The 27,536-nt window shown below is 51.2% G+C and overlaps 1 protein-coding gene, 1 non-coding gene and 1 pseudogene across 2 annotated transcripts; 1 reads left to right on the forward strand and 2 right to left on the reverse strand.

Moving 5' to 3' along the window:
- The first annotated feature begins 8,030 nt into the window (after nucleotides 1-8,030).
- Nucleotides 8,031-9,570, forward strand: LOC142599862 (class II histocompatibility antigen, M alpha chain-like). The gene is made up of 3 exons (XM_075741620.1): nucleotides 8,031-8,352; nucleotides 8,420-8,545; nucleotides 9,533-9,570. Exons 1-3 carry the CDS (start codon nucleotides 8,031-8,033, stop codon nucleotides 9,568-9,570), a joined length of 486 nt encoding a protein of 161 aa, XP_075597735.1.
- Nucleotides 9,571-22,098: 12,528 nt separating this feature from the next.
- TRNAL-CAA (transfer RNA leucine (anticodon CAA)) lies at nucleotides 22,099-22,207 on the reverse strand. Its single transcript has 2 exons — nucleotides 22,170-22,207; nucleotides 22,099-22,144 (listed from the first exon to the last, which is right to left on the reverse strand). It is a non-coding gene; the product is annotated as a tRNA-Leu (tRNA).
- Nucleotides 22,208-22,891: 684 nt separating this feature from the next.
- LOC142599863 (uncharacterized) lies at nucleotides 22,892-25,194 on the reverse strand (annotated as a pseudogene).
- Nucleotides 25,195-27,536: the final 2,342 nt, after the last annotated feature.

Here is a 27,536-nt window from a genome sequence, read left to right on the forward strand (position 1 = left end):
ACATTCAAAGCTAATCCTTGTTTGGTAAAAGAGTTTCTCAGCAGTCCCAGCTCAGCTCCTGGCCCAGTTCAGGTCTCAGCCCAGCTGACAGCTGTTCCAGTTTAGGGCTCTGCACCACTTCAAGTCACAACTCAGCCCAGGCCTCTAGGCCCAGCCCAGACTCTCTACCACTTAACATCCCACACCAGTCCAAGGCTCCAGACCAGTTTCACTCAGGACCTGGCCCAGCTGAGGTGCCCTTCCAGGCTCAGGCCCTTTCCCAGGCTCAGCCCAGCTCCCACTTCAGGCCCTGCACTGCTCTGGGGCCGCCTCCCAGCTCAGGGCCCCCTCCTCTTACTTCCGCTTCTGCACCAGCCAATCAGTGCACGTAAGGCGGGAGCACGGCAGCCAATGGCGGTGCGTGGGAGGTGGGACGAGCGTTGCCAAGAGGATGGCACTCCAGCCTCTGGGCGGGGTCGCCGTGGCAACGGGTGACCATGGCAACGGCAGCGGGCACCCCCCGGGTCCTCCTGCCCGCCCGCAGGACCCTCCCCTCCTTTTTGCGGGACATCCACCACGCCCCCCCCCCCAAGTGTCCCCAAGTGCCACCCCCGACAGGACACAGTGCCACTGCCTATGTCACCTCCATGAGCTTTAATGGGCAGAAACGGTGCGAAAAAGGGGCAAAACTGTAAAAACAGAAAGAAAAAAAAGTGTTGGGACACTGGGAGGTGAAGAACCAGTAACTGACTGGGACAAACTGGGATGGCACTGCCACCTGGATGGGGACATGGCGTGGTGTGGGGGTCCCACCAGGGCAGGACTGGGCCATGCTGGGATGGCACTCTCAACCATGTGGTGACATGAGCTCCCTTCAGAGCCAGACTTGGCCAAACTGGGATGGTGCCGTCATCTACGGGGGGACACAGGGAGACATGGGGTCCCACCAGGGCCAAACCTGGGGCTGCGCGCTTGGCTAGACACCTAAAGTCCGAGCATGGCTTACTGTCACTCTCGCTCGTCCAGCCTCCAAACTGTCAGCATCCAGCCCCTGCTCCCAGGCCAAAGGTGCCAGCCCCAAAAGGGCTGCCTGGCCTCAAACCTCCCTCAGCGGCCCTCGCACGGCCCCACTCACATTGGGGCTGCGGGCTCGTCTGGACCCCGAAAGGGGCCAAACTGTGCCTTATGTCTCACCCGCTGTCTACCAGAGGCCACCTTCAAAAGAGGGCAGGGGGAGCAGAAGGATGGCCCACAAACCCCCCAGGTCAGTGCAGCAGGGGGATCTCGTCCCCAGCCCCGGCCATCCTCCACCCTCCACCTACAGGGATGTGGCATCACCGGGAGCGGCTCCAACCTTCGGTACCGGCTCCGACAAGCGGGGCTGCCTGGCCTCTGCTTTGTTCTTGGTTCCCACAGCCCCAGCCCCCTGCTTCTTGTGTGTCCCTCACCCCTTCCTGCGCCCTGCCAGGCTTGGCCACCCCCAGCCCCTGCTCCCAGCACCCTCCCATCCCATCCCATCCCATCCCATCCCATCCCACCTATCCCATCCCACAGTCCCCACTGCAGCACCAAACCCCACAGCAGCAGCAGCCACAGCCATCAATATTGTTAAATATCCCCCTAAAAGAGCCCCAGGTTGGGAAATGCTTTCTGCACTCAGAAGGTTCCTCTGCTGCTGCACCTAAAGCCACTCGGTTACCAAGATGCTTTCGCACACTCAGCCCCATCCCCAGAAGCAGCAACGAGCCGCAGCCGCCTGTCCCGAGTGCCCAGCGAGGAAGGGGATTAGGGAAAGACAAATCAGTCTTGCTCCCAACAGGATTGTGTGGTGGAGAAGGATGCTGAGAGAGCAGGGGCATCCTGGGGACACAGGGTGCTGGCAAAGTTTGGGGGTGCCCAGAAGGAAGAGAAGGGGGTGCCTGAGTTGTGAGTGCCCCCCGCCTCCAACCCCCACTCCCCGTGCTCATCCTGCAGGGAGCTGCCCCCAGGCTCCTGCTCCAAGCACTGCTCCGACTGCGCTGGCTGCAAATGGCCTTCCCGGGCAGGCAGGAATCAGGACAAAAAGCCCCCAGGAACCAGCACGGCCAGACTCCATGGTCACCCACAAAGCTTTCTTGAAGGCCATGGTGCTGTGCCTGGGCAGGGTGGGCTTGGGCAGGGCCGAGAGGGACATGTGCTGCTGCGGGATGGGGGAGAGGAGAGTGGGGAGTGTCTGCAGCAGGGCAGGGGCTCTGCTCTGGACTTCTTCATGGCCACAGGCACTTTGAGGTGTCCTGTTCCCACGTGGACTTGTAACCGTAGGATAGGGGCTGTGAAACTGAAACTATAGAATCAGGTTGAGCTAATTAGTTTGTAACCAAGGTAATAGGTAATGAAGCTAACTGACCATGGCAAGGTACAATGCTGCTGCGTCCCATGTACAGTCCCTACCAAACTGAACAATAGGTTTGGAGATATTAATCTTATGAAGTCGTTATGGACAGGTGCACCCACAGCAAGGGTACTGCGCATGCCCGCAAGTAGAGGGTCACCCAGCGGACATGGGTGCAAGACCACTGACCACCATCAGAGGCCCCTTGAGGACCACTGACTCCAATCACTGAGCATGTGTGATGGGGAGGAGAATATGGAAATGGATTCTAAGAAATGATTCTCATAGGACTGCCTTTTCTGAGAAAAACGAGGAATATGTATGTTTTCATCCTACATAACCTGTGTGTTGGTGATCACCTGGCATGCACGTTAGGTGGAGCTATCCCCCGTGCATCCAGCGCTGCAATAAAGAATGCCTGCCTTTTAACACTACATTGGTGTTCCGAGGTTGATTCCTGGATTTCGGTGACAGTTTTTGGCGACCCAGATGGGACCCTGCTTTTGAACCTCGACGGATCCGTGGGATTGCAGGACCTCCAGCCGGCACTGGGGAATTCTCCGGGAGAACCTCCGATCCCCGGACCGAAGAGCTTTGAGCAAGACCCCTGGGAGAGGTAAAGGCATTTTTATTTGACTTAAATAGTTAGTTTTTTGAATATTTGCTCTTACCATCGTGGCAGGACAGGCCCGCACCAAGAGCACAAGTTGAAGGCCTTAGTCAAGGAGCCCCGTGGCTCTCACCACTGTGGCAGGACAGGCCCGCACCAAGAGCACGGTGCTCGTAAGGCGCGGTGAAAGCTGTGCAGAGTTGGGCTAGGGAGACGTCTCAGGTAAAAGTCTCTGCTAGGCAAAAGCCTGTGGAGCAGGGCCCACAGGGGAGGGGAAGCCTCCAAGGTTGAGATTTCTCTTACCACCGTGGCGGGACAGGCCCGCACCGAGAGAAATCCCCGAGGGAGCTCCAACGCGAGTTGGGGTCCCTCCGACTAGTGCTTGTGATAGTGCACAATCCCAACCACTAAGTCCCTGGGAGATGGGTACTTTTCCGAGTAAGAAACCAATCCCGCGAAAAACACCCCTGGGATGTATTTTGGAACATTGGAAAGATCTGGGAAGAATTGATCCTTTGACTCGGAAAGAATAGATTGAATATTGTAATCACTGGTGGCCACTGTGTACTTTAGAGATGGGGAAAAGTGGCTGGAAAATGGGACATTGCAGTATAACACAATTTTGCGATTGGTGCTATTTTGTAAGAGGGAAGGTAAATGGAATGAAATGGCACATGTGGATTTGTTTTTCACACTGCGAAATCATCCGGAATGGCAAAGGCAATGTGAATTGGTTTCACCTAGTTCTGCGGTAATGGCATTAAATGGGCAGGAACCTGATAAAAATTTGAAAAAAGTTTGCTCAGCTTGTGATATTGGTAAACAGTGTTTTACATGTGAATTTGAAGACGATGATGTTGAATTATTGGTTGCACCTCGTAGAAGGCTAGGAAATGATCAGGGGGATCAAAATCTGGAGGTTAATAATGCTTCCACCCCTCCTGTAGAAGGGGAGGCAGAAGGATTCAGCCCGGTTGCTGGGAGGACAAGGGGAAGAGGGGGAGGAGACAGATTAACTCCCCTCCAGGCCCCTCTTCGACAGGCAGTTGGCAATGAGGGTCCGGTAATGGTAAAAGTTCCCTTCTCAATAATTGATTTAAGAGCATGGAAAGAAACTGCGGGCACTTATCGGGATGATCCCGAAAGGGTTGCCAAAGTAGTAGAAACAATGATCAGAACCCAAAACCCCGATTGGGAGGATTTGCAAGTAATATTGGATACTTTGTTGGAAGACACTGAAAAGAAAATGGTATTAAATACGGCCAGAAAACAAGTGGAAGGAGCTCATGCAAATGGGATTATACAAGGGACAGTGGACCAGAATTTTCCATCCACAAATCCTGAGTGGGACCCTAATCAGCCGGGACCCAGAGGGATGCTGACTAGATCTCAGAAGTGGATTTTATTTGGTGCTAGACATGCAATGCCAAAGGCAATTAATGGGTCTAAACTTGATGAAGTGAGACAAGAATGAAATGAGTCCCCTTCAGCCTTTATGGAAAGACTGAAGGTGACTGCTAGAAACTACAGTAATTTGGAACCAGAAAAACCGGAGGAAGCTATACAATTGGCCTCTATATTTATGGGACAATCAGCCCCAGACATCAGGAAAAAGCTCCAAAAATTGGAAGGGGCTGAGTCCAGAGACTTACGTAAAATGCTTGCAATAACCTGGGCATTGGAGAAGAGACTGCCCTAAAGCTGGAAGATTAGGTCCAACACTCCAGGCTGTTAAATTGATGACTTTGGATAATGAATCATGAAGGGGACCGGGGGAATCAACCCTAGCTGAGGCCCTGGTTACATTAAAGCTAGGGAATGAAGAAACGGAGTTTTTAGTAGATACGGGGGCTACATATTCGGTATTGAATACGTGTAAAGCGAAACTCAACCATAAATCAGCAGAGGGTGTTGGTGCGACAGGGCGAAAAGAGAACTAGCCTTTCTTGAAACTGTTAAAAATTGAAGCTGGGAAAACAGCGGGTCAATTTTTGTACATGCCCGAATGTCCGTTGCCCTTATTGGGATGAGATTTATTAAGCAAATTAGATGCACAAATTATTTTTAAAGATGGAGAAATCAGGTTACTAATACCAGAATTGAAAGCCATAGAGGCGAGAGTGTTTATGCTACAGGAGTCCTCCAAGGAGGAACAGATTCCAGAAGAGGTGGACAATGCAGTAACCCCTTTGGTATGGGCAAGTGAAGTTCCGGCACGATCCAAACTGGCAGAACCGGCAAAGGTGACTTTAAAACCTGGGGCCAAGCCGGTAAGACAAAAACAGTATCCTATTAAGTGGGAGGCTCGAAAGGGATGAGAGGAATTAACCATAAAAGTTTTAGAATATGGGCTGTTAGTAGAATGTGAATCAGAATACAATACCCCTATATTACCAGTAAGGAAATCAGGAGGTAAGGAATACTGATTAGTTCAGGATTTAAGGGCCGTAGATCAAATAGTTCGAGATATACACCCAGTAGTGGCCAATCCATACACTTTCCTGACCTCTTTGAAGGAGGAACATAAATGGTTTACTGTACTGGATTTAAAGGAGGCCTACTTCTGCATACCTCTGGATACAAAAAGTCAAAGCATATTTGCTTTTGAATGGGAAAGTCCTGCTACCGGATGAAAAACGTAACTAACGTGGACTGTGCTTCCACAGGGATTTAAAAATAGCCCTACAATATTTGGAAATCAATTGGCAAAAGAGTTAGAAATGTGGAAGAAACAGAATCAAGGAGAAGGGATATTATTACAGTATGTGGATGACATCCTGATAGCAGCAGGAAGCAAAGAAACATGTTTTAAAATGACCATCAGTTTATTGCATTTCCTGGGCCAAGGAGGATATAGAGTTTCTAGAAACAAGGCCCAGATGGGGAAAGAAGCAGTGATTTATTTGGGATTTGAGACATCTCAAGGACAGAGACAATTGGGAAGCGAAAGAAAAGAAGCCATTTGTCAGATCCCCGAACCTAGCAGTCCAAAGGAACTGAGAGTCTTTCTGGGAATAATTGGGTGGTGTTGACTCTGGATTCTAAATTATGGACTGTATGTGAAACCCCTATATGAAGCCCTGAAGGAATCCAAAGACCGATACTTGATTTGGACACCTGAATGCCACTAATCATTTAAAGAACTCAAAAAGGCATTAATGATGGCCCCTGATCTAACCAGACCTTTTGAGCTGTTTGTGCACGAAAGGCAACATCTGGCCCTTGGAGTGCTGGCGCAACGGCTGGGATCCTGGAAGCGGCCGGTGGGGTGCTTCTCCAAACAACTTGACACCGTGAGTAAAGGATGGCCGAGATGTTTGCGTGCTGTGGCAGCAACGGTGCTGCTGATTCAGGAAGCTGGAAAATTGACTATGGGCCAAAAGAGAGGGGTATATGTACTGCATATGGTAATAACTGTCTCAGAACAAAAGGGGGGTCACTGGCTATCCCCTAGCAGAATGTTGAAAGACCAGGTTGTCCTATTGGAATAAGATGATGTGGAATTAAAAACCACAGCAACTGTAAATCTGGCAATGTTCCTGTCAACAGAAAATCCTACCGAGAAATTGGAACATGGTTGCCTGCTGACCATTGAACAAGTTTATTCCAGCAGACCAGACCTGAAGAACAAACCTTTGAAGGATCCTCATCTGGAACTGTTTGCGGATGGAAGCAGTTTCGTGCAAGAAGGAAGGCAAATAGCCGGGTATGCTGTTGTCACCGCCACCAAGATATTGGAATCAGGGACGGTACCTGCCAATACATCAGCGCAGAAAGCAGAACTGGTGGCGCTAAAGCAGGCTTTATGGATGGCAGAAGGGAAAAGGGTAAACATATGGACGGATTCCAAATATGCATTTGGTGTGATCCATGCTCATGGAGCTATCTGGAAAGAGAGAGGACTGTTATCAGCCCAAGGATCACCAATAAGACATAAGGAGGAAGTTCTTCAACTCCTACAAGATGTGCAGGAACCGAAGGAAGTGGCCATAATGCATTGCAAGGCACAACAATTTGGTCAGACGGCTATAAATATATCGATTGGCGGATAAAACTGCAAAGGAGGCTGCTGAACAAGGTGTCCTTGCACTAGTACCAGTAAAACAGATGAAAATTCCAAATTTAAAAGCAAGATACAGTAAACTAGGTGAACAATTGGCAGAGCACTTAAAGGCATCTCAGAATATGGAAGGATGGTGGGTAACACCAGAAAATAAGGCAATAGTAACTCCACAAGTTATGTTAGAACTTGCAAAAGAGAAACATGAGCAGACACACTGGGGTATAGATGCTATGGTTACAAGGTTGAGAATATCTGTAATGTGTCTAGGTTAGGAAAATATGAGTGGAAGTATTGAAAAGTTATTATTTCAAAACTTCCAAAGCGGGGAAGTGTAACTGTGGGATAGGGGTCGTGAAACAGAAACTATAGAATCAGGTTGAGCTAATTAGTTTGTAATCAAGGTAATAGGTAATGAAGCTAACTGACCATGGCAAGGTACACTGCTGCTGCGTTCCATGTACAGTCCCTACCAAACTGAACAATAGGTTTGGAGATCTTAATCTTATTAAGGGAGTTGCTATGGACAGGTGAACCTACAACAAGGGTACTGCGCATGCCTGCACGAAGAGGGACACCCAGCGGACACGGGTGCGAGACCACTGACGACCATCAGAGACCCCTTGAGGACCACCAACTCCAATCACTGAGTATGCGTGACGGGGAGGAGAATATGGAAATGGATTCTGAGAAATGATTCTCATAGGACTGCCTTTTCTGAGAAAGATGATGAATATGTATGTTTTGATCCTACATAACCTGTGTGTTGGTGATCATCTGGCATGCACGTTGGGTGGAGCTATCCCCCGTGCATCCAGGGCTGCAATAAAGAATGCCTGCCTTTTAACACTACATTGGTGTTCCGAGGTTGATTCCCGGCTTTCGGTGACACCTGGAAGCACTCCAGGTCAGGCTGGACGGGGCTGTGAGCAACAGGAGCTGGTTGAAGATTCCCTGCTGAGGGAGGAGATGACCTTCAGAGGTCCCTTCCCACCCAAAATGGTCCTTTGATGGATTCTATCCCACCCCGTCCCCTCTCGCCCACTGCAGGTGTCCCAGTGGCCGACGTCTTCCCGGTGCGACCGCTGGTGTTGGGTGAACCCAACACGCTGGTGTGTCTGGTGGGAAACGTCTTCCCGCCAGCGGTGGAGATCAGTTGGCAGCTGGATGGGGTCCCTGTCACCCAAGAGGTCACCCACACCCACTACACCCCCACGGCCAACCTGGCCTTTGTCCGATTCTCCTACCTGCCGGTGACGCCCAGCGCTAGTGACGTCTACACCTGCATGGTCACCCATGAAGGGGACAACTCCTCCGTCATTGCCTACTGGGGTGAGCATGGGGACGGGGACGGGGCTGCTGGGGAGACACCAGTGACCCCCCGCGTGTCTCCCCTTAGTGCCCCAAACCCCCGACCCCTCCGAGGTGCTGGAGATGGCGCTGTGCGGTGCTGCCATGGCTCTGGGCATCCTCCTGGGGCTGCTCGGCATCGCCATGATCCTGGCGGCACGCCGGAGAGCCCACGGTACGGCCCGGATGCCGGGGTGTCCCCCCGCTGAGGGAGGGGTGTGATGAGGGAGGGGGTGAGGAGGCAACTGTCACCAAATCCCCTCTTGTGTCCCCCACCCAGGCTGAGCACAGGACGGTGCAGAGACCGGCGCCGCTCGTTGCAGTAGTGGAGATGGTGGGGGGGGGAGGGGGAAGGTGGGAATAAGCTCCCTCCTGCCCCGCCCCAACCTCCCAGCAATTAAACTCCTCATCTGTGGCTGCGCCCCTTGTCCTCGCCTGTCTCCCACTCCGCGCTGCGGTGGTTTCTCCACTGTCTGATATTGAGGTTCAGCTGCATCACGCCCCCCAAAGAGCCATCCCAGAGGAGCGTGCCTCAGTTTCCCCACTGGGGAAGGCCGGGAGATGGCTGCAGCCATGACTTCTCCGCTGCCTAATATTGGGGTTGGGCTGGTTCGTACCCCATCCCCAAAGAGCCATTCCCCAGAGTCGTGCCTCAGTTTCCCCACTGCCAAAGGGTGGAGGTTGCTGCCAAAGGCAGCAGCTGGCCACAGGGAGGACATGGTGGTGGCTTCTCCGCTGTCTGATATTGGGGTGCAGCAGGATTGCACTGCCCAGAGAGCCACACCCAAGAGGTGTGCCTCAGTTTCTCCACTGGGAAGGGACAGGGGGGATTCCCGCGGTGCCAAGCCCAGCCCTGGGGCACAGTCCCCTCGGGGCGAAGCCCTGCGCTGCCCATCGCTGGTGATGTGGGGTGCTGGGGCCAAATCCCTGGGGATAAGCCCTGAGGAGGAGCAGGAGGAGGAGGAGGAGGAGGAGGAGGGAGCGGGCCGGTGGTGTGAATGAAGGTCGGGCGCTGCAGGGAGAGGCCGGATGCACGGGCCCCCACCGTGGCCCATGTGGGTGGTGGGAGTGCTGGGGCTGGTGCTGAGCTGCTGGGGGCAGGTAGGATGTGGGGGGGATCCAACCCCTGGGGACCCTGCCCACCCCCGCATCCCCCTCGTAGGCACCTTCCTGGGCCCAGACAGTGATGCGGTGCAGTGAGCCCTGCGGCGCACGGGGGCTTTGCACAGGGGCATCGTGCACAGGGGCTTTGCACGGGGACGTGGCGTAGGGGGTGGGGTGGGGTGTTGCACGGGGATGTTGCATGGGGGTTGCACGCGGGTGTTGCATGGAGCATTGCATGCGGATGGTGCATTGAACGTTTCACGAGGATGTTGCATGGAGCATTGCAGAGGGATGTTGCACAGGGACATCGCATGGGGACATCTCATGGGTGGGGAGGGGACTCACTGACTGTCCCCCCTCCCCGCTCCAGCACCACCCCAAGCCCGCATCATCCCCTCCAAGACGGGCAACGCCCAGGCGCCCGTCCTCCTCACCTGCCCCGTCTGGCGCTTCTACAGGGACTGTGGCCCGGGGTGACACAGAGCCTCCTCACCCCCTCTACTCCCTCTTGCAGGTTACACTGCCCTCCCCGGAGACAACTCCCCTGCAGGTACCGGCACATCCAGCCCGTCCCTGCCCCCTGTCCCCAAGGGGCATGTCACCCCTTCTGCTACCCCGTCTGCTCCCCAGGCAGCATCTGAGGACCCCCAGGACCGTGACCTCCCGGCCCCAATGGCCCCCCCGTGTCACCGTCACCTTGGGGTGACACTGCGGTGCCAACAATAAAGATGCTGCGTGGCAACGGGGTGGTTTTGTACAGGGGAACCTGTGGTGTCCCACTGAGGGGACACACCCCCCAACCCCCACACCCCCCACACCCCCCCCGTGGCACGAGCGGGGCCGGGTAGGAGCGGTGACACGTGCATTGGGCACAAGTGATGCCAGGCACAAGGGACACTGGGCACAAGCGATGGCGGGCACAAGCAATGTCAGGCACGAGGGACACCAGGCGCAGGCAGGGCCAGGCACATGCGATGCCTGGTGACAGAGATGCCGCCATAAGGGACACTGGGCACAAGCGGTGTCCGGCTGTGGTGGGTTCACCCTGGCTGGAGGCCAGGTGCCCCCCAGAGCTGCTCCATCACTCCCCCTCCTGTACTAGACAGGGCAGAAAAGGGTAACGAAAGGCTGGTGGGTCGAGAGAAGGACAGGGAGAGATCACTCACCAATTACCATCATGGGCAAAACAGACTCAACTTAGAGGAAAAAAGTCATCTAATTTATTACCAAGCAAAAGAGAGTAGAGCAATGAGAAATAAACCCAAATCTTCAAACACCTCCCCCCAGCCCTCCCTTCTTCCCGGGCTCAACTACACTCCCCAATTCTACCTACACCCCCCCAGCAGCACAGGGGGACGGGGAATGGGGGCTGTGGTCAGGTCATCACCCCTTGTCTCTGCTGCTCCTTCCTCCTCAGGGGAAGACTCCTCACACTCCTCCCTGCTCCAGCGTGGGGTCCCTCCCACGGCAGACAGTCCTCCACCAACTTCTCCAACGTGAGTCCTTCCCACGGGCTGCAGTTCTTCACCAACTGCTCCAGCGTGGGTCCCCCACGGGGTCCCAAGTCCTGCCAGCAAACCTGCTCTGGCGTGGGCTCCTCTCTCCATGGGGCCACAGGTCCTGCCAGGAGTCTGCTCCAGCGTGGGCTTCCCACGGGGTCACAGCCTCCTTCAGGTGTCTCCACCTGCTCCAGAGTGGGGTCCTCCAGGGGCTGCAGGTGGAATCTCTGCTCCACCATCATCCTTCCTCCATGGGCTGCAGGGGGACAGCCTGCCTCACCATGGTCTTCACCACGGGCTGCAGGGGAATCTCTACTCCTGCGCCTGCAGCACCTCCTGCCCCTCCTTCTGCACTGACCTGGGTGTCTGCAGAGTTTCTCACATCTTAATCTGGCTGCAAAAGCTGCCGCTTCTTTTTTTTCTTTCCCTTCTTAACTCTGTTATCCCAGAAGCGCTACCACTGTCACTGATGTGCTCGTCCTTGGCCAGCAGCGGGTCCGTCTTGCAGCCGGCTGGCGTTGGCTCTGTTGGACTTGGGGGCCACCCCCCCCAATTCCAAACTCTTCCCACACAAAGCCAAAACAGATGGGCAAGTGCTCCAGGAAGCTGAAACCGGGGGTGAGTGAGACCTCAGGGGTGTTTCTTCCAAGCTGAGAACAGGAGTGAGCAAAACAAAATCCCAGGCAGCAGTCACACGGAGCAGTCTCTAAGAGAAGATGGACAATCTAGTGCTTCACAGTCCTGCACAGGTTAAATCAAACTAAAAGGGAAAACAAGGTTTAGCGCCTATTTTCTTGCATTTGACAATCACCTAAGAAGAGAGCACAAGATGACAGGATCTTTTTGAACTCCCAACTTTGCAAAGGTGTTTTATGCAACAAAATACGAATCTGATGATTTTGGGCTACATGCAAGAAGCACCTTGTGTTAGTGATGCTACCGACGCTGCCGTATCTGACATTTGTACCACCACCCGGAATAACAAAATTACTTAGAAGCTAAAACAAAAAAGGTTTTGAAGACACTGAGGGGTGTGAAGTGCCAGAAATCCTTACTACAAAAACCACCCTCAATCACCTAACGGCATGACTATAAGTAGCTAAGGGTGCCGCAAGCCTAAAACTGCGCAAATCATGTACCAAACCATCCATTTAGGGGTGCTTATGAGAAGCAGTGCAAGAAACAGTCACAACTTGTGAAATCAAAAGACAAAGAAATTAGTGTTCAAAACCAACCACCTTATGTGAATTAACAGGGAGCTTGGCTGTGCTATTCCTATGAGCCACAAATGTGTTAATCAAACGTCATCCTGTAAAGGAATTGTATCACACAGGAGATGTTCATTAAATGTCCCATTTGACTATAGAAGATTTACGTGTGTAACTCCTCGAAGCAGGAGGTATGGTTAGTATAAAACAAGGTACATAACATGGCTCATAGGAACCTGGAGAAAGGAAGGAGCTTTGTGGGATTTAAGGAAAAGTGACTGGATGGAAAATATTTTCCCCAACAACTAATAATATTAGTAATAATAATAGTAATAGTAATAATAATAATAATAATATTTTTTGATAAGAAGGTGGAACCCCCGGTCTCCTCAGGCCATGGTTGGGGTTTTACTCCCCCTTTTCGGCAGCCCTTTAGCAATGTGCAGGCCACCCTGTAAGCGTGGCTGAGACTGCTCGGGCTCCAGCAGCCGGGAACTCATTTACACTGAGGCCAGCAAACTCTGTCCCCCACAGACCCACAGACCCTCCAAGCCCCCTCCCTCCTCCCCACAGCTCCCCACAGCTCCCCACAGCTCCCCACAGGCCCACAGGCCCTGCCCTTCTCCCTCCCCACAGCCCCACGCTTTGGCTGCCGAGGGGAAAGGCCCTGCCGCATGGAGGCTGGAGCGACGCAGCCTGCCAACTCCGGAATGCGGCGCCGCTGCACGCAGCCGCTCGAGGGGCCAGGCCTGAAGCACGGCGGTCACTGCCTGCCTGCCTGCCCCCGCGTGCCCCCACCCCTTCCTCCTGGTGTCCCCCCGCCTGCGGCAGCCGCGGCTCTCTGAGCACGGCACAGACCGCCTTCCTCCTGGCACTCAGAGAATCATAGAATCTTTCAGGTTAGAAAAGACCTCTAAGATCATCAAGCCCACCTGTCAACCCATTTAACCTTATTAAATAAGACTGGCCCCAAGACGGAGCCCTGGGGAACACCGCTTGTGACCGGCCGCCAGCTGCATTTAACTCCGTTCACCACAGCTCTCTGGGCTCGGCCTTCCAGCCAGTTTTTTACCCAGCAAGACTCTGCAAGCAGGGTGTCTGCATGGCCTGGAGCCGTGTCGCCCCTCCCCGACTAGCGCCCTTCTATGCTGAGCATGACGCCATAGAATCATAGAATAATAGAATGGTTTGGGTTGGAAGGGACCTCACAGCCCATCCAGTTCCAACCCCGCCTGCCATGGGCAGGGACACCCTCCGCTAGCCCAGCTTGCCCAAAGCCCCCTCCAACCTGGCCTTGAACACTGCCAGGGAGCCAGGGGCAGCCACAGCTTCTCTGGGCAACCTGTTCCAGGGCCTCACCACCCTCACAGGGAAGGATTTCTGCCGCACATCTCATCTCCATCTCCCCTCCGTCAGCTTAAGCCCATTCCCCATTCTCGTGTCAGCACACTCCCTGAGAAACAGTCCCTCCCCATCTTTCCTGTAGGCCCCTTCAGGTACTTGAAGGCCACAATTAGGTCTCCCCGGAGCCTTCTCTTCTCCATGCTGAACAATCTCAAAAGAGGAGGTGAGGGCAGAGGATGCCCACGGTCCCCGCAGGCCTCGGCCGGGGGTCTGCGCGTGTCGGCCAGCGGCGGGGGGGAAGGCAGCTGCCTGGGCCGGGGCAGGGCCGGGTGGGGAGGACGCATGTGTGCTGCTGGGGCTTATGGGGGGGGGCGGGGGGGGACCGGTCCCGGGTGCCCCCCACCCACCCCCTCCTGCCACGTGCCCAGCCCCCCCCGGCTGGCGCAGGCCCAGCCGGGCACAGAACTAGTGCGTGTGCGCGCACAGCACCGCTGGCTGCGGGGGCTGCAGGCGCGTGACTACAGGTGGCTGACAGGTGCTCCTCTCTGGGGGGAGGCTCCCGTGCCAGCCCTGGGCAGCCCTGACCGTGACCGTGACCGTGGCTCCCCCCGCGCAGGTCCAGCCATGCAGCTAGAAGCCGTGAAGCAAGGCCTCCGCATGCTCTGGGAGCAACTGGCGCAGTGTTTTGCGTGGTCGGTAAGGCGCACGCAGCTGCTGCGGTGTCTGGTAGGTGTGGAGCGTTGCCCGTGTCCCCGGGGGCTGGGGCTGCGAGACCTCTGGAGATCATCTTGTCTCGTGCCCTGGCCCCTGCTCGAGCAGGGCCAGCAAGAGCCAGGCGCTCGGGACCACGTCCAGGCGTGGACCGTGTCCAGCGTTGGGCCTGGGGGTCCCTCTGTCTGCCCGCAGTGCCTGCAGGGCTGGGAAGGAGAGGGGACGCCAGGGCAAAGGCAGTGCCCAAAGGGAGCCGGGAGGGGATAAGGCGGAGGGCAGTGCGCTCGTGGGAGTGTGCCGGTGCCCTGACGGCTGCTCCTCTTCCCCTCCTCTCCCGCAGCAGAACTTCCAGAAGGAAAAGAGGGAGACACCCGCAAGCCTGGAAGAGGCGCAGAAGGGAGAGGGGAGAAGGAGGCTGGTTCTCCAGCCATCATGCTGAGCGCTGTCATGAGGATGCTGCCTCCATGCTTAGGATATCATCAGGATCATCATCATCATGAACACTTCTCACCTGTTCTCCAGGTGTTCATAGTGGTGTACAGCCAGCAGCCAGTCTTGCTGCCCTCATCTCACCCAGTGTGGCAATCTCAAAGGCTCATGGATAATGGGGACGACAAAAGAGATCCTTTCTGGAGATTGGGCTCTCCATGGGAGGAGAGAAAATGCATTGAGATCAGCTCTTGGAAACATCTGATGGATCTCCATCTTCCATCAGACCTTCTTGTGTTGTGGCTAGACGTGGAGAAACCCCAAACCTGATGCAAGGTGGCGTCCTCCAGGAAGGTCTCTGGAGACTCTGAGCTTGTGCCTGTGTTTCCATCTCTCCCTGCATAACTAGGAATATCCCACTCCCTACACTTGGAAGGGAGGTCTCCCACTGCCCACAGTGCTGCAAAGTTGAGCTCCAGGTGATCGTGAAATACCCTAGCTGAAGAAACGGAGGTCTGCGGTTATGCTGTCAGAAGATGACATAAGGCAGATGTTCCACCAGATGGAAAAAAACAAAGCCAGGCACTGAAGATGAGAGAAAACTGAAAAAAACAGGTAAGGGGAGAGTCACTCACCAATCCTAGTCATTGTTCCAGTAGGAAGACAAGTCTTCTGCTGAGATTTGCTTTCATTTTATACCCTGCTTAAAAAAAAAAAAAAAAAAGGCAACCCAGCTGTGGTGGTTCAAAAAAATTCTACCAATCAGTACACCCCAGAAGAGAGCAAAGTGTAATTTGTCATAAGAAAGGGAAGCGGCAATTGAGTATGTAGTCAGCACCCCTCAGCAATTTGGGTGGGTTTTTTTTCTTTCTTTACTCACTGGTGTTGCCAGTTTTGGACGTCAGCCATCAGTCTATGGCACATTTTAGGAAGTGTTATGATTGTTAGAATACGGTAAGGGTGACCGCACCCTTCTTGTGAAGGGCAGAGAACTTCCCAGCAGTGAAATATCAGGTTTGGCTTTTCCTTGTACTGCACAAAGGTGTATCCATTTAAATTATCTAAGTATCATGGGATTTGTTCTGCATCCCAGGGAGACCTCTGAGCTAGCATCCAAAATATCCTTTCTGGTGATGAAAATGGGCATTTCCAGGTAACAGGTCATCTCTGTTAACTCTTAACTCATGTTAAGAGTTGCACAATTTTGATTTTATCCTGTCTTTGTTACTATAGAGGGAACTCAGACCTCAGATGCCTTCACTGAAATGGCAAAAACTGGGTGATACCAGCATTTTTTTCCAGAATGAAGATCTTTGATCTACCAAAGCACCACAAACCAACCTGCGGAACCATCCCTTGGCTGGTTCACCACATCTTACCCACCCTATAGACATGCCTAACTCTGTGTCGGCATCTTGGCTGGTCTGCTCCTGAAAAACAATAAGAATAAACCCACCACACACCACCCTTTCCCTCCAAACTTTCTTGTACCTTCTGTCTTTGCCTTATGCCTAAAGACTGTCTTTTTCAGTCAATCAGACCATTTGCTGATTTGATTGAGGAAATGAAACTCAAAGTTGGTTCTTCCCAGACTTCTGGACCCTGAGCGGTGATATATCAGCACCAAGTCAGATGCCAGTCTCATGGAAGGGGCTTCCCCGCAAAGTGTTTTGCTGGAATTGGTTTTGCAAGCATCAGTAGTGATTGGCTTTTCTTAGTACTATTTTCTTATTGAAATCCTCTTTTTTTTTTCTGCAATGTTTTCAGTTCTCCTTGCATTGGAACCCAGAGCTACGTGCATCAAAGCAGAAGCAAACTTATTCCTTTGTGTTATTAAAAGTTTGGTCTTTAAATGTCTGGACGTCTTCCCTGGCCATCCAGACAGTAAGGTTGAGAGCACAGTGCTGCTTTGGTGGTATTATTTTTATTTTTCTGTCCTCTTTCAGTACCACTTCCTCTAGTTCTTTGATCGCAACAGCTCAAGTCTCCTCATCACCACGGTCTATCCTGTTCAAGTATCCACAATATTGTGGGGTTTTAGTAAGTTTAATCATAAAATATCTCAAGGAAACCCAAGGACCATTGAGTTCAACTCCCAAAGTTTGAGTAGAGTTTTGGAGAATCACGGCAAGGGACGTGGGGCTTGGGAAGATCAGGTGGTGGTGCCCACTCATGATGCAACATTGGTCTACTGTTTTAAATAACACCCCAGAAGAGGGGATTGCAGAACCATGGGAAGGTCAAGACTGTGAGCATTGCAGGGACAGCCCCTGCGTTACCCCTTCCATGAACTCATGCTCTCAGGAAGTTACGAATTAAGATCCCTTTGGGTTACCCTGGTCTTAGGGGAATGGTGCTTCCAAATTGCTTAAGCCACCGATGAACAAGGGTTAATTGTTGCAGCCCAGTAGGAACCACTGAATAGATTTGTATCTGTGGGATCTCTTGGTTCTGGTGGACTTTTGTGGCGTTATGTGCAATGGGTCTTCTTGGAAAAAGCCGAGATGTGGGTCTTACCCAGCAATGTGCTCATTGATGGAGTGTAGGTGTGTTTCTATAGCACGGTGGAGATTTTGTGCTGCCATTTCCTCTGCCTGATTCTGTAGGTAGCCCAGTCCTGGGGCAATCTAATCTTCCCCAAAACCATATTCCCAGTAGTGCTGCTGAGGTGGCCAAGGAGGTTCATTGTGCTTTTAGTATCACCTTGGCTGTGCCATTGGTAGGGTCAGTCTCTTCCAAAATGGTGACGTTTTTAATTCCAGGACCTATCTCTGCCTGTATCAAGGCAAAATTAGGAACTGATTCTTTGCATTCAGTTGACCAGATTTCATCGTGGTGTCCACAAATTCCCCTTTGTCCTCATTAAAACTGGGTGACAAATGTCTGTGGAAACTTTCGTTCTAAGTAAAACTGAAGGATTTTCTATTTAAGAAAACCCACCACTTTGGTTCAGGTTTAACATCTGGAAAAGGCAAAGGCAATATTTTTCTGGGGGGAAAAAAAAAAAGGTGTCTGATTTTATTTTTTTTTTTTACTGGCTTGTGATTGCCAGGTTGTATTCTTGATACGTGTGGGTGTCTACACTGAAGATCCACATATTGTGCTTTCATATGAAGCAATGATATTCTTGGGGTATTTGGGGATTACATGATGAAATCAGTATGTACACATGTTCCCAGGACAGCTGGAGATTCTGGAGGGCAGTTTTGATTCATTTTGTTTTGATAAGAGCTAGATTAATGCGTGTCCTAACAAGTTGCTTTAGGATCAACCTCAAATGACAGGGTTTATTGTCTGCATATAAATAATGCATGACACCAATTGCAGAAGAAGTTCCTCCCATGTTCCTGCTCCTGTCTGCTGCTTCCCTGAAGACTACTGGAAACCAAGTTTCCACCTGAAATCAATTACGACATGAGGCTTGGAGGACAGCAGGAGGGATGAAAACCAAACTGAATCAGTGGGCGTGGGATGGAGGAAGAAAGGACAATGATTTGCTTCCAAATAATTGTCTTCTGATTTTAATGTTGTTTTTTCTTACTGAAGGGAGGAGAAAAGTCAGGGTTTGGTTCTCCAGAACTGGAGCAGGTAGACATTGGTGTGGGACATCAGCTGTGTTCTTGACAGCGCATTGAGGAACTTGAAAGAAATATGGGAGGTGTGTGTATGAGTGACCATTTACATATGGATAAGAAAATGAGCTATGTATGTAAAGCATGGGGAGGGAAAAACCCAGGGTGTTTCTGGGTGGATTTGTTAATAAAGTAATTAGCCTTAATGAATCTCCAAGCTGACAGACGCAGGTCTAAGGTGTGCAGGCAGTTTCTGCTGAGGAAAGATGTTCTTTCAAAGGATTTTCTTGTCAGGATTTTCTCAGGCAGAAGACTCCCAAGACATGTGTTGCACGTACTTGGCTTGATTGTGCAACTGTGAGACAAAACTTTTGAGATTGGGGCAACACTCTGAGACGTAAATGCTAGTTTTGACTCGGGGTGGAAGATTTCCACTGGAGGGTGAGCATCTGTCGGATGCTGGACTTGTCCAGGCTTGTTGGTGCCGAATACAGGGCCATTATGACGCAGCAGAAGGGGCCCTGGGGGAGTCCAGCTTGGGCGAGAGCAGGGATTGAGCAACTTGCTTATCTTGCACTGGTAAGCACTGGACCTGAACAGGAGCAGGAGATGAGCAATTTGTTCATCTTAACAAGATGCAGCGCCTCACGGGTCTACTCCTCAATCAACTAAGTGACGCCTGGCGTGAGGGGGAGCCTTCACAGCTTGACGTTACTTTGGTAAAACTAAACAGACCACCGCTCCTCTGTACTGAATGCCTTTGTTCTCTGCCACTTCCCCCCCCCAGCCCCGATCAACTGCACAACAAGCCTTGTTAAGGGCCAATCGACACACAATACCTGACTTAGTCCCACCTCGCCAAAAGTATAAATCTGGCATTTAGAATCCTCTTTTCTGAGGACGAGAACTCCAACTATCCGGACGGGTCGACGGGCCTGGACCTCTCTCCTCCCCAAGCAGGGACGCCTCTTTGGTAAGACTTGCGCCTCCAATTATGTCGGATGTTACCCCGGGAAAACTATCATTAACAAAAGCGCTGAACTATTAACTTGAGCTCAAAATTGTTGCAGTTAGTGCATTTATCAATGGCAATTCCAAACTTTTATATCTGTCGCTTCAATAAATTACCTATTTCTCTTTTCAACTTTGCGCAACTGTTTCAGTGAAAGTCCTTAGTGGGGCTCTGACAGGCAAACGTTGACTCTGTGTGGTGGGTTGACCCTGGCTGGGGGCCAGGTGCCCACCAGAGCCGCTCTATCACTCGCCTCCTCAGCAAGGCAGGGAGGGGAGAAAGGAAGATGGAGAAAAACAATCCCAAACTTGTGGGTCGAGATAAAGGCAGTTTAATGTAGCTAAAGCAAAAAGCCGCGCACGGAAGCAAAGCAAAAAGCAAAGATTATTCTCTACTTCCCATCAGCAGGCGATGTCCGGCCACTTCCCGGGAAGTAGGGCTTCAGTATACGTGCCCCTTACTCTGGAAGACAAACATTGTAAAAAAACCAAAACCAACGAATGCCCCCGCCCTGTTCCTCCCCCTATTCTCAGTTTCTTATTGCTGAGCAGACGTCATATGGTATGGAATATCCCTTTGGTCAGTTTGGGTCAGCTGTCCTGACTGTGTCCCCTCCCAAGATCTTGCCAACCCCCAGCCTGCTGCTGGGGAAAAAGAAATGTTGTAGAGACAGCCTTGAGGTGTGCTGGCACTGCTCAGTAGTAGCCAAAACACTGGTGTGTTATCAACAGTTTGCTAGCTACCACTACACAGCACAGCACCATGAGGGCTGCTGTGGGGAGAATTAACTCCATCTCAGCCAGACCCAATACACTCTGATAAGTGGCTACACACATAACCCTTTAGACATAAACCGTTGACCTAAGACTGGACCTAGCCGCACCTAGGCTCCTCTCTGAGAAGGAGTTTAGAAAGCAAGGGGGTCCTTTCTGAACCTCGTGACTCAACGGGAGGGCCTCCCTCAGCCACGTATCAGACTTGTACCCTTTCACGTGACAGCATCCCAGAGAGGTGAGGGGTCCTGGAGGTCTTCAAACCTTGCGGGCACTCATCATGCCTGGTTGACCTGGCCCAGAGGGACCTCAGTGACCAGCACCGGTCAGGATTCTATCCATTATGAAGTGGGGAGGGGGCATTGTTCCTTTGGCCAATAGTAGGGCTCAGAGCTGCCCCTCATTTGCATGCTCACTTGCATAAAGTGGGGAGGCGGGGATGTTTGTCCTCTCACTTCTAAAAACCCCTCGAGTGACCCTCACAACCCTACAAAGCTGAGCCATGGCATCTGCTAGGGAACGAAAGAGGAGGACCCAGCAGGGAAGAAGATCCCAGAAGGAAAGGAGATCCCAGCATGGAAGGAGGCAGAAAAGTCGTGGCAGGAGATCTCCAGCCAAGCAGAGGAAGCATCGGGGGCAGGCAAAGCGTCAACATGTGGCAAAGCAGAGGAAAAGGGCTTTGAAACGCTCCTTCCGCTCCGTCAATGCCAAGATGCTCAACCAGATCAAGCGTGACAGCCGGTTCCTCTCGCACCGGGCAAAGGGGCTCATGATCAGCTTCGTGGAGAACATCTACCAGCAGGTGCTGAGCGAGGCCGAGCGGCTGCGGAGGAAGAGCCGTGATCCCCTCATCAGCCCCACGCACGTGCAAGCTGCCCTGCAGCACGTGATGCCGAAGAGGAGGTGGAAGCAGATGCCCACCGTGCTCTTCAGAAACAGACACTAGCGAAACGTCTTCCTTCCCTTGAGCTTTGGATGGGTGCCGAGCAAGACCTAAAGCCCAAGGGAGAGGAATTAAAACACCAACACACCCCGGCTGCTGAAAAGACCAGCATAACCACCAGGCTGGGAAGACCTGAGCAACGCACCACGTGGAGTTGGGGAGTCTGTCAAATGAAATAACATGGTGTTGCAATAAAGCCCAAATGCAGCAGCCTTTGGTGGTGTCAGGGGTTTCTTTTGCAGGAAAGGATGATGAGGGGTTGGGCTGTGGCTCGGTGTTTCGTTAGTGAGGATCTGTAGGTGGTTTACCTTAGAGAAATAAGGGCTTTCATGCCCTTCTTGCTGCAAGTAGGTGGTTATATATACTTGAATATATGTATTTAAATCACCAGCAGATGATGGGAGTTGCTGCAAGCAGGGGAAAAAGTCCCACTAGTCGAAATTGCCCTAGGATAGTGGTGGTGATATCCCAGTTCTGTTAAACGTATTCCTCGTTATTGGCCATGACAATTCAAGCAGTGATTCTTAAAAAGAAGCAAGATCAGCCCAGCCACGTGCTGTGCAGCAAGGGTGCCAGCTGGCTTTTAGAACAATGGTGGTGGTTGCTGTGTCTGCTTCGAGGGTTGCATTTGCTGCGAAAAAGCCTATTGCCAGTATCATCAGCAGGGGAAAAGAAATTATTTTATTGAAGGGGGGGAAAAAACCCCCACGAGTTTCCCTGACCAGGAATCGAAGCCGCAGCGCGGCGGTGAGCACGCCGAATCCTAACCAGTAGAGCACCAGGGAAGCGGTGATAACACGGTACTGCCGCAGCCCCACATGTGTCCGCTCCACGGGACCCCCACGGAGGGGGCGTCTGCACTGCCCCCGCCTCTCCCCACAACCGAGGGACCCGCGGGGCAGCGTCCAGCCCGCTTCCCCTCCCTTCCCCCTCCGCTTCCCGTGCTTTTTCTCCACGCGTGGCTGCACTTTGCAAGCGGCGAACGGTAGAGACGGTCACAGGAGCAACTTTGGGTTGGGGTTTTTTGCGGGGAGGAGAAGAATCGGCGTTTCCTTAACTCAGGTGTGGGGATGATGGGGGCAATTCTTTAAAAACAATTCTAAAAAAATTAAGGTTTTTCGAAGGAAAAGGTGTGTCAGAAGTGGGATTTGAACCCACGCCTCCATTCGGAGACCAGAAAACCCCGGGGCAGGGAAAGCAGAGCCTTGAGTCTGGCGCCTTAGACCACTCGGCCATCCTGACACTGTCAAACACTTCCCTTGCCCTCCTCATCCTCAACGTGACGTGCGGAAAATCAGACTCCACAACTGGGAAAATTGTAAAGTAGGTATGTTTATTCAGCGCTGGGCAGCACGGGGGTCATCCCACCAAAATCGTGCGTGCTACGTTGCTACTTTGTTTTAGTTTTATACAGTGTAGTGATTACATATTCATAAGATTACAAAACATGCCTATACATATTCATAACCTGTCCCCGCGTCGTATTAAAATTAATCTCAAGGAATTATTTCCATAACTCCTCCTCCCTGCGCTTGCGCAGCACCTCCTGGTGGTGGTCGTGGGGGGTCATAAAGATGAAGGCTGATGGCTCTTCTTCATCACCGCAAGTAACCTCTTGTTCTTGCGCAGACTCAGTTACTCCTTGATTCTTGTCCAAATTGCAAGGTTGGTTTCAGCCGGTCTCTTGAGAGAGACTTTTAGTTGTTATCAGGAGTCATCCTTGACAAGGTCCATGGAGCTTCTTGCTTCGCTTGATTTGTGTAAGCCCTCACACCACAAATTCCGTTCGGTTAACCCCTTCGTGCTATACAATTGCAAGCTAGTCAGTAGAAACGCAATTCACAGTTCCCAGTTCCCCGTCTCATTCTCCCCCTTTTCTAGAAAATCAGTAAATTCTTTTACTGCCCCTAATTTAATACTCTGTTTTTAATATAGCTGTTCCTTATCTAACATCTTTTCAAAGTATTTATTGGATTCTAGCTTCCTCCGTAATTGATTTTTCTTCCACTTACTGTAAGAATCACCCGTGTTCTGACAACACCATAAAGCGCACCGAATTGTCACACACAATACTAGAGCCAGCGTTATAATCATAATTGTCACAACAAACAATTGCCTTAACCATGATAAATTTGGCAACCAAGATGTTAACTTGTTCCATAACTCAGAGAACTCCCACGAAGTATCATCTTTAGTCACTTCGTGAAGAATTCTAGTCTGCTCCCAGATAGCTTCTAAGTCTGTCTCAACTCGTTTCTCCTGGTCTATATAGGAACAGCAGGTTTGATTTATTAGTATGCACACTCCCCCATCTTTCGCGGTCAGAAGGTCCAGGGCCATGCGGTTTTGTAATATTACCTTGCTTAAGGATGATACTTCTGTCTGGAGTCCCTAAAGGGCATCCATCGTCAGGTTTTCGAGCTTTTCTATTGTGGCCGAGATATTTACTATGGCCTTTTTTAATTCATTAACGCCAAGTGGGGGGAATAGCCATCTTACAAAACTGTGAAAGCTTGAAGGCTTTTCTACGAGGGGATTCGATGGAACACGACGTGTTTTTCTCCAGTGAGTTCTAATTATTCCTGGAGGTGGATAAGAGTGATTGAATATGGACTCTTGGGGAATTACATATCCTAAAGTACAAGTTCCATCCCAATAATGAGGTAGGAACTTCCTGGCCTGACCGTCTCCACATAACCACCATAATCCATCGGGTACACAGTCATATGTGTAATTAAGCTGCAGTCCTGTTCTAATTGTGAGAGGACACTCTGAAGAGTTATCGCTTTGTCGAGTACACTTAGTTCCATTAATAGTGCTCAGATTAAAATTAAAGTTTCCAACCTTTGGAGCAGTTTTATTTAATCGTTCTATAAAAATCGGTTTTCCTAGAACTTGTAAGTCAAATTTTACAGGGTGGGCAACATGAGGTCCGCAAGAATATTTTAAGTCTGTTACGGTTTTTTTTCGGCAATGGGGATTCATAACCCCAACATATAGATTCTCCAGTAGGGAGCTTAACCTCTTGTTGACCATCTGCACAAGACCCTCCCACTCTCCAGGTTATACTTTCTCCCGTAGGCAAGGAGGATGTAACTAAATTATCATATGGCCAGCTCCAATTATCATAAGACACCGGTATCCCAAAGAAAGGGAACTTCGTTTCGCCTCCATCATTTCTGGGGAGAGCAGTGCACACCCAGCAATTAGACAGATTTAATGTATTTGTTACGTTATGGGTAAACTGTATGAACAAGTTGTCATCCCATCCATATTCTGGAGTTAAGAACATGAAAAATATAATTTCCAGGTTGCACCTGTTTTACCCTCCATGGGGTTTTGCAAGATTTCTTCACTCTGGAGTGATGGACCCAGGCGTTCTGTTCTTTAATCTTGATTGCAGTAAAAGAAGTAAGGAGCCCTTGAAACGGTCCCTCCCACTGTGGCTCCAGGGTTTTCTCTGCAAGAGACTTAACATATACAGAGTCTCCAGGTTGTATGTTATGTACAGGCCTATCCAAACCCCTACTTCGAGTCCCAACCACGTGTTTCTCAATTTTGCTGAGTTGTTTGCCTAATGCCACCAGGTAGGAGGTCATGATTTCATCCCCCGCTTGTGTGGACATCCCCTTCTGTATTCCATAGGGTCGTCCATACAAAATTTCAAAAGGGCTCAGCCCCTCTTTTGCTCTTGGCCTGGTTCATATGCGCAAGAGAGCCAAAGGAAGAGACTGAGGCCAGGCCAAGTTAGTTGCCTGTCCCAATTTCACAATTTGCTGTTTAATTAAGTGGTTCATTTTTTCTATTTGGCCACTTGACTGAGGGCGATATGGGGTATGAAGCTGCCAATCTACACCCAAATGGCGGCTAATTTGTTGTACTATTTTTGAAATGAAATGTGGTCCTCTATCAGAAGATATGGTTGCTGGAACCCCAAAGCGTGGTATTATTTCTTGTATTAATGTTCTGGTTACCTCCCGAGCCTTGGCTGTCCTGGTAGGAAATGCTTCTGGCCAACCTGAAAAGGTATCAGTTAATACCAATAAATATCAATACCCCTCTTTTCTCGGGAGTTCCGAAAAATCAATCTGCCATTGTTGCCCAGGCCCGTTGCCTTTCCCAATTTGGCCCATTTCCGGTTTGGGGGTATTCTTGGGATTAGTCTGGAGGCAAAGATCGCACTGTTGAGTCACTTGTCTCACAGTGGCGTATAAATTTCTAGCTACCATCTCTCTAATTAGGTGTTTATATAGGGCCTCTGCCCCTCAATGCCTCTTCCTATGTTCTTCCCTTATCAGAGACCATGTTAGATAGGAGGGAATGATTAGTTTCCCTTGTGGGGTGAGAGCCCGCCCCTCTTTATTATATGACCCTTCTAGATCTGTGATTAGCTTCTGATCCTCCTTGGTATATTCTGGCTTACCTTCTAGGGAGATTCGTCCGTCAGGGACCAAAGCCCCTTCTGTTTTTACCTTTGTTTTGGCTACCTGTTTTGCCTCTCTGTCCGCCAGCTCGTTTCCTCTTTCCAACTCCGAGTTCACTTTCTGATGCGCCTTCATGTGCATGATTGCCACTTTCTCAGGGAGTTAGACTGCCTCCAACAGCTTCAGGATCTCCTCCGCATGCTTGATGTTTTTGCCTTGTGAATTCAGTAATTCTCTCTCCCTCCAAATTGCTCCATGTGCATGCACGACTCCAAAGGCATATTTCGAGTCTGTATAGATATTTACAGCTTTGCCTCGGGCCAATTCCAAGGCACGGGTCAGAGCAATTATTTCTGCCTTCTGCGCAGAGGTATTCATGGGCAAGGGCCCTGACTCTGTTACTTCCTGGCTGGTGGTAATGGTATATCCGGCATGTCTTTTACCGCTTAGGACATAGCTGCTTCCATCCGTGAACCAGTTTTCCGTGTTTTCTATAGGACTGTCTCTCAGGTCCGAGCGGCTCGAATATGTTGCCTCGATGGTCTCCAGACAGTCTCGATGCACTGGTTCTCCTGTGTTTCCACTGAGGAAAGAGGCTGGATTGACAATGTTAGTGACTACAATCTCCACATCATCTTGTTCTACCATTATAGCCTGCTATTTCAAGAATCTTTGTGGGGAAAGCCAGCGTCCACCTTTCGCTTCCAGTACTGCAGATACTGTATGGGACACTAACACAGTCATTTTCTGGCCCAGGGTGAATTTTCGGGCTTCCTGGATGTTTAGTACTACAGCCGCAACCGCTCGCAAGCATCCAGGCCAGCCCTCTGCAGTTGCATCCAATTGTTTGGAAAAGTAGGCAACTGCTCGTCGATACGGGCCCAGATCTTGCGCTAATATTCCTAGGGCAATCCCCTGCTTCTCGTGGGAAAAAAGGAAAAATGGTTTATTCACATCTGGGAGTCCTAAGGCTGGGGCCGACATCAGGGCCTTCTTTAGCAGCTCAAAGGCCTGTATGGTCTCTTTGCTCCATTTAAGGGGTTTCTGCTCAGTGGTTGTTAGTGCGTACAGGGGTTTAACAAGCAGTCCATAATTATAGATCCATAGTCGGCACCACCCAGTCATCCCCAGGAAAGTTCGTAACTCTTTCACTGTTTGTGGTCTCGGGGTTTGGCATATTGTCTCTTTTCGGGCCTGTCCCAAAGTCCTTTGTCCAGCACTAATTTCATAGCCCAGATAAATCACTTTGCGCTGCATTACTTGGGCCTTTTTCTTGGATACCCGGTATCCCTGGAGCCCCCCAAAATTTAACAGACTCACCGTCCAGGTCATACAAGCGTCCTTTGCCTTGGTGGCAATCAGGATGTCATCCACATATTGCAACGGTTTCCCTTCCTCAGGCAGGGCTTCCCAAGACTCAAGATCTTTTGCGAGTTGATTACCAAATATAGTAGGGCTGTTTTTGAACCCTAGTGGTAACACCGTCCAAGTAAGCTGAGTTTTACGACCGCTTTTAGGATTTTCCCATTCGAATGCAAATATTTTCTGGCTGGCTTTACGGAGAGGGAGGCAAAAGAAGGCACCCTTCAGGTCTAAAACGGTAAACCAGGTTAGATCAGGTGTTGTCCGGCCAAGCTGTTCTTCCTGATCAACCCTGTCTGGGCAATCCTGCCAGGAGGTTTCTGTTCTCAAGGGTAGGATATCTTCTCCATACATGTTAATTACTCATAGGCCTTCTTAAAGTCAAAGCTAATCCTTGTTTGGTAAAAGAATTTCTCAGCAGTCCCAGCTCAGCTCCTGGCCCAGTTCAGGTCTCAGCCCAGCTGACAGCTGTTCCAGTTTAGGGCTCTGCACCACTTCAAGTCACAACTCAGCCCAGGCCTCTAGGCCCAGCCCAGGCCCAGCCCAGACTCTCTACCACTTAACATCCCACACCAGTCCAAGGCTCCAGACCAGTTTCACTCAGGACCTGGCCCAGCTGAGGTGCCCTTCCAGGCTCAGGCCCTTTCCCAGGCTCAGCCCAGCTCCCACTTCAGGCCCTGCACTGCTCTGGGGCCGCCTCCCAGCTCAGGGCCCCCTCCTCTTACTTCCGCTTCTGCACCAGCCAATCAGTGCACGTAAGGCGGGAGCACGGCAGCCAATGGCGG

This window comes from Balearica regulorum, unplaced genomic scaffold, assembly GCF_011004875.1.
Source record: "Balearica regulorum gibbericeps isolate bBalReg1 unplaced genomic scaffold, bBalReg1.pri scaffold_96_arrow_ctg1, whole genome shotgun sequence".
In the NCBI taxonomy this organism is placed as follows: Eukaryota; Metazoa; Chordata; class Aves; order Gruiformes; family Gruidae; genus Balearica; species Balearica regulorum.